This window comes from Panonychus citri, unplaced genomic scaffold, assembly GCF_014898815.1.
Source record: "Panonychus citri isolate SS breed McGregor unplaced genomic scaffold, ASM1489881v1 Contig00116, whole genome shotgun sequence".
Lineage (NCBI taxonomy): Eukaryota > Metazoa > Arthropoda > Arachnida > Trombidiformes > Tetranychidae > Panonychus > Panonychus citri.
The window spans coordinates 265183-271519 of NW_026515521.1; the positions used below are offsets into that span (position 1 = coordinate 265183).

Sequence of the window (6337 nt, forward strand, 5' to 3'; positions counted from 1 at the left end):
GGTTACACAAAGAAGAGTGAAGTGAAGTTTTAGAATCAATCAATTGTGGTTAATTTAATTTCTTTTTCTTCTAAATTCTCAATTGTTCATCATCGAATTCTTATTTAATTATTTTCTATTTAAATTGAAGTGCATTTTATTCGCCATTGTTTCAACTACATTTTTCTTGTTTTCTCTGTCAACGTTTTTTTCTCTTCTCTTCTCTTCTTCTTCTTTCTCGCCTTAACCTTCTCTTTTTCTTCTTCTTCTTCTTTGTTTTTGTTTTCTTGTTTCTTGTAAGGAAACCAAAAGAGAAAAAAAAAGGATATGACTTATGCTCGAAACAGAGTTTTCATTGGTGGTATCTCATCATCAACCTCTAAAGATGAAATTGAAAGAGAATTTTCTAAATATGGAAGACTCAATTCTGTTTGGGTTGCCCAAAATCCTCCTGGATTTGCTTTTGTTGAATATGAGGATGGTAGAGACGCCCAAGAAGCTGTTAAACAATTGAATGGAACTGCTCTTTTCGATGATAATAAAGTAAGTTCTATTTCTTCTTTGGGTGTTTCAATTCCTTCGCTGTTGAAAACAAATTATTTTGCTTATTTTTTCCTCTCATTCAATTCAACATCTTCAATTATATTGTGTTTATCTTCTTAACAAAAAAAGGTTCGTGTTGAACATTCTCGAGATCGACCTTCAGGTCGAGGTAGATCTGATCGAGGCTCTGGACGGACTTTAGGTAAATGAATAATATTTTCTTCTTCTCCATTTGTAATCCATGTTGTTAACATTACTGATTTGGAATCAACATTTTCCCCATTACATCTTCAACTGCGTATTAATTACACTTTCTTTTAACATAAAAACCATGTTCTTCTCCATGGATTCTCAGGGTCTCGGGGTCGCGGTGGATCAGGAGGTGGTAGCTTCAGCCGTGGAGGTGGAAGCAGCTTCCGTAGCTCTCGAGGCGGCGGAAGTTTCCGTGGTAATTCAGGTGGAAGTGGAGGAAGCTCTAGCCGATACTCTGATAGCCGTAATGGTAGTAGTAGTCGGTATGGATCTTCTTCCTCTTCTTCAAAAGACAAATATGGATCCAGTGGTGGTGGATCTTCAAGCTACAGCAGTTATCGTAGCAGATCACCAATCGGCCATAGCAGTTCAAGATACTAAAAGTTTCATTTCTTTCCTGTTCCTGCTGTGCAACAAAACAAAACAAAAAAACACAAACAAACATACACACACACATGTAAACACATAGTGTTCGCATACTTAACACTTATACACATACACATGCAACATACACTCATACCTACATACACACACTTACCAACTACATCTCCAACAACAACAACAACAACAACAACCATAAATATAAAGCGCAAGCTTTGCGTATGAAAGCATTTCTTTTCTCTTCATATTCTCCACTCAAGATTTTTTTTCTGTGACTGGGTTCAAAAGTGTAGACCGCGAATATCTCGTTCATAATGGTGTTTTCATTGAAACACACAAAACAAAAAAATTACCGGATCATTCTAATCATCTATTCTGGAAATGGAATCTAATTGTCCAGTAACAACAACAACAGCAACAACTACAACTACAACAAACAAATGAATGAATCGACGACGACTACGACGACGACGAAAACAAAACCCACAATCGCCACAAATAACATCGCAATTGGGAAAACACTACATTCAAAAAGAAAACATCATTAACCTCTATCTGTCTATTTTTCATTTTACCGACTCTCTCTTTCTCCATTTCCTTCAATCAAATCAAAAAAATTTCAAAAATGATTCAAATGATTCGCATCTGCATGGATTTATTCACGACTTTTAATTCAATCCCCAAATAAATACACAATCACAAACACATCTCAACACAATCAATAACACAAATCAACCAGAGACGAAGTCCATTCAGAAAATCAGAAATCATGAAAAAACCTTCTCCCCCGGTTTCTAATCGTCGCTAATCAAAGTTATCCTATTCATTGGTTAATCGTCAATTTATAAATTCAAAGTGTTTTAAGAAATTGAAAGAGTAAGAAATTCTAATCCAATTTAGCCAAGCAAGAAACTGAATCTCGAAAGCAAAGCAAAAGAAAAATTGATCGAACTGAGAAAAGATCAACTTAATTATCCTGATTATCCTTTTGGTGTTTTCTTCTTGTTGATCACAATTTAAAAAGAAAAATGAAACTCATTAGTCAATCAAATGAAATTATAAAATTAATTCCAATTCATTAACGACGTTCACATTCACACAATCAAAGAAATTTAATTTCCCATGAATTCATCTGATTCTCTAGTCAAATCAAATTAACAAATCAGATGGAGAAAAGAAAAGGAGTTAAATTGTCGAAACATTGAAAAAGAAGAAAATTAATTTTCACAATCAATTAATTACCAGAGAATTGATTTGTTATACTCTGTAAGTCTCAATGTTCACATAATTGGACAATTAATGGAGATGATTTAACCTGATTGAAAATGAGAGATTCGTTAATTGTAATTGTTTTTCCTACTCAATTCCATGGTTACAATTAATTATCAAGGTAAGTCGATTATTTAATTTTTATATTTCCTCTTCAATTTTCCACTAACAGTCAAACAATTAGTCTAACAATTAACTCTCGCCATTAACGGAGCCATTTCCATCTCTCCAATTAACTGAATTAACAGTTGATTACATTTTATTATTAATTCTCTTTCTAATTACAACCAATTCTGTTCTGTAAATGTGGCAATGGTTACAATTAACTCTCACATTACATGGAGTGGGTTCTATGTAGAGAGAGAGAGAGGAGGATGGATGATGATGATGTTGATTACATTTTGCAAGAGAAAATAGACAGACAGAGGAATAGACAGAGAAAGTAGAAAGGAAAAAAAGAAAGACAGATAAGTAGAAAGAGAAGATTTTGATTCTTTTTTCTTCTCTCTTTTTTTTCTGGTTTTCTAAAGAATATTTTGTCTACGCTGACTCCAAACTTCTCTCTTTATCTTTGCAAAGTAAATTGTCTCATTTTCTCTTCATTTAAGTTTAATTGTCAACACAATTCTGCTAATTGTTATCAATCATTGTTCCTTCCTCATCAATTGTCATCAAAGTTTAATTAGTAAATTCTAATTCGTTAAGTTTTATGTTTGTTTACCTTCACATTTTCATGTTGTAAACTTTGTTGGTTAATCTCTGGACTCCAGTGAAAAAGAAATGGTTGATTTGAGAAGGTGAAATTATCTTTTATCTGATTCTTTTTTAATCTCTTTTCGTTGATTGTCACTTAATTTTTCCATATGTGTCGCAATTAGTGTCAATATTAATCCTCCTCCGATTGTTGATTAGTCTCTGTTTCTGTCATAATGTTGACACATTTTGGTTAATCTTCTTTCATTTTCTCTGCTCATGTTTTCTTTTTCTTTCTCTTCCCCTCCAACCGAATCTCGTGTATCTCTTGTTTTCTATTTTAATTCTAATTTTCAATCAATTAATCGTTTTCTTCTTCTTCTTCTTCTTCTGTCATCAGGTTTGATGTTTATCGAAAGATTCCCAAAGATCTGAAAGAAGATCCAACAAACACCGGAGCCATAATCTCGCTGTGTGGTTGCGCCTTCATTTGTTTCCTTTTCTTTTCCGAGCTTTTTGCCTTCTTCACTTTGGAAGTGTAAGTTAATCCACATCCTAATCTCTTCCAAATCCACCCTATCATCATCATCATCATCTTCTTCATCAGAGAAAAAGAGAATCATGATGTGTCACTTGTGATGAAATTGTTCTGTTCACCTTTTTTTCTGTCTCCATGATCCATCTAAAGGTGATCATGATGCTGGTTAGTCGAGGTGATATTTAAGATTCTCTTACACTTTGTGGTCATCTAACCGAAACAATTTGTTGATTTTTTCTATTCTATTCTTTTTTAAACTTATTCTCTCTCTTTTTTTGCCCTTTTCTTCATCTAAAACTCTCAGTGTCAGTGAACTTTATGTTGAAAGCTCTGAAAATGATTCCAACGACAAAATAGCCGTTCAATTGAACATCACTCTTCCAAGGCTTACATGTTCCGGTGTGTATATTGTTTCATTTTAATTCAATTTACAAAAGTTAACCCTAAACAGAGTAACAATTAACATAAACACTAATCTTTTTTTTCTCTTCTCTCATTTTGTATCATTTAGCTGTTGGTTTGGATATTCAAGATGACATGGGGCGACATGAGGTATACACACTCATGATATTCATTTTAGTTACTATTCCAAATCATTTCCATTTCAATTCAGATGGTTAATGGTTTTCCTTTGAGCGCCTACATGAGCAAAGATCTTCATCACAATTGATAATCTCTTAATGATTACCATTAATTACACGTTTCTCAAAAGATGAACCGATCTGTTCATTTAATCTAATCTCATCATCATAATTATGACTTAATTGTTGATACAGATGTTTAACATGATCCACATTTACTACACTGTTCTCCATGAAAACTAATCTTTTTTTGATTGTTTTCTATTCCTATTCTATTAGGCCTTAAGCCTAATCTACCACACCCACACTTTAATCCTTCGTTATATCTTTTTATTGACTCTCTTTTATGAATTTAATTTGTAACATTTTCTAGTCTCTTTTCAGGTTGGATTTGTTGAGAACACCAACAAAATTGAACTGAACGGAGGTAAAGGATGTCGATTTGAAGGAAAATTTTACATAAACAAAGTACCTGGTAATTTCCATGTGTCAACTCATTCCGCATCTAATCAACCCGAAAACATTGACATGGGTCATCACATTGATGAATTAATGTTTGGAGACGATGTTAGTCAACTTGGTCTTGTCGGTGGTTTTACAACACTTCGAGGCCAAAATAAAACAAACGTTCAAGGTAACGAATTAAGAAACTAATGATGACCATTGTGACAATTTTCTTATTCTTATTTTTTTCTCTCTTTCTCTCTGTTTAGCTATCGAATCTCATGAATATCATATGAAAATAGTGCCTACAATTTATGAAGATAACAAAGGAACTAAATTACAATCTTATCAATACACTTCTGCTTATAAAAGTTTTCTCTCCTTCCATCATACTGGTCGTATGATACCGGCAATTTGGTTTCGCTATGACCTTAACCCGATAACAGTCAAATATAGCCGGAAAAGGAAACCTTTTTATACCTTTTTAACCTCCGTTTGTGCCATCATCGGGGGCACTTGCACGGTTGCAAGTCTAATCTATTCCTTTATTTTTACCACTTCCAAATACTTTCGTAAACACGAAATCGGCAAATTAAGCTAGTCCATTTTGTAACTTTGTAGTCCCTGTCTCCTTATATTTTTGTTATCCCTAATCAATAATCATAATCAATTTTGTGATAATATCATTAACAAAGTGAAACTAATGAAATCTTACATTAATGGTTTTCGTTTAATCCCATTGACCAAAACAAATATAAAAAAAAACAAGAATCAATTTAATCAATGTTGATCAGATGATAAATTATCTATTCGATAAGCAACCGTTTTAGTGAATCAATTGATTTCATTTCAGAGATTTAATTGTAACCACTTAAAGATTCACGATTATTAATCATCTTGAGACTTTGATTGTAAAGAGTAGGAGAAAATGAAGAAAAATAGAAACACTTTGAATGGAAGATCATCTTCATCGTCATCATTGGAGCCTCTTTTATAAGAATAAGGATAAAATTATTATCATGGAAAAAAAAGTTTCTCAATAATCATTAACATTGAAAAGATTCTAAATATTAATCATCATAATAATTCATGGAGGAAGGAAAACAATTTACAAATACAAAGGCAAAAGTTTATTGGCTCAATCAAGTTAATCACTAGTGAGAATGATTAATTCTAACGGTTAATTTAATCATCGTAATCATTGATTATCTTGGTTACAATTGTTGGCAAATATCTTGCATGGTAACAACTCGTCTCTTAACCAGAGACGAGCTAAAAATAAAGATGAAGATGAAGATGAAGATGAAGATGAAGATGAAGATGAAGATGAAGATGAAGATGAAGATAATAATTATAAAAATACCATGTAACCGAAAAGTAATGTTTAGTTGGGATGAATTTCCCCTTCTCTTGAGTTTAAAAGGATAAAAGTTATGTATTGAATTAATAAAGTGGAAGAATAATACTTCAAATGGTCCGTCGAGCCGGATACGCGTTTGTATCTGAATATTAATCTAAAGTTTGTGTTCGTCCATCGTAATTACTTTCTTATGTTATTTTTGTTTTAAATTGTGCTAAAATTAATTAAATTATCTTATAATCATTATCATGAATCAATCAATTGATCAAAAACAATAATCAACGAGAATTATTCAGC

The 6337-nt window shown here is 32.4% G+C and overlaps 2 protein-coding genes across 2 annotated transcripts; both read left to right on the forward strand.

Annotated features, from left to right (window-relative positions):
- Positions 1–1862, forward strand: LOC128390235 (RNA-binding protein Rsf1-like). Its single transcript, XM_053349923.1, has 3 exons — positions 1–522; positions 652–724; positions 878–1862. The coding sequence occupies exons 1-3, from the start codon at positions 307–309 to the stop codon at positions 1153–1155; spliced, it is 567 nt and encodes a 188-aa protein (XP_053205898.1). The 5' UTR covers positions 1–306; the 3' UTR covers positions 1156–1862.
- Positions 1863–2976: 1114 nt separating this feature from the next.
- LOC128390234 (endoplasmic reticulum-Golgi intermediate compartment protein 1-like) lies at positions 2977–5394 on the forward strand. The gene is made up of 6 exons (XM_053349921.1): positions 2977–3221; positions 3518–3655; positions 3960–4054; positions 4167–4207; positions 4621–4870; positions 4950–5394. The coding sequence occupies exons 1-6, from the start codon at positions 3205–3207 to the stop codon at positions 5279–5281; spliced, it is 873 nt and encodes a 290-aa protein (XP_053205896.1). The 5' UTR covers positions 2977–3204; the 3' UTR covers positions 5282–5394.
- Positions 5395–6337: the final 943 nt, after the last annotated feature.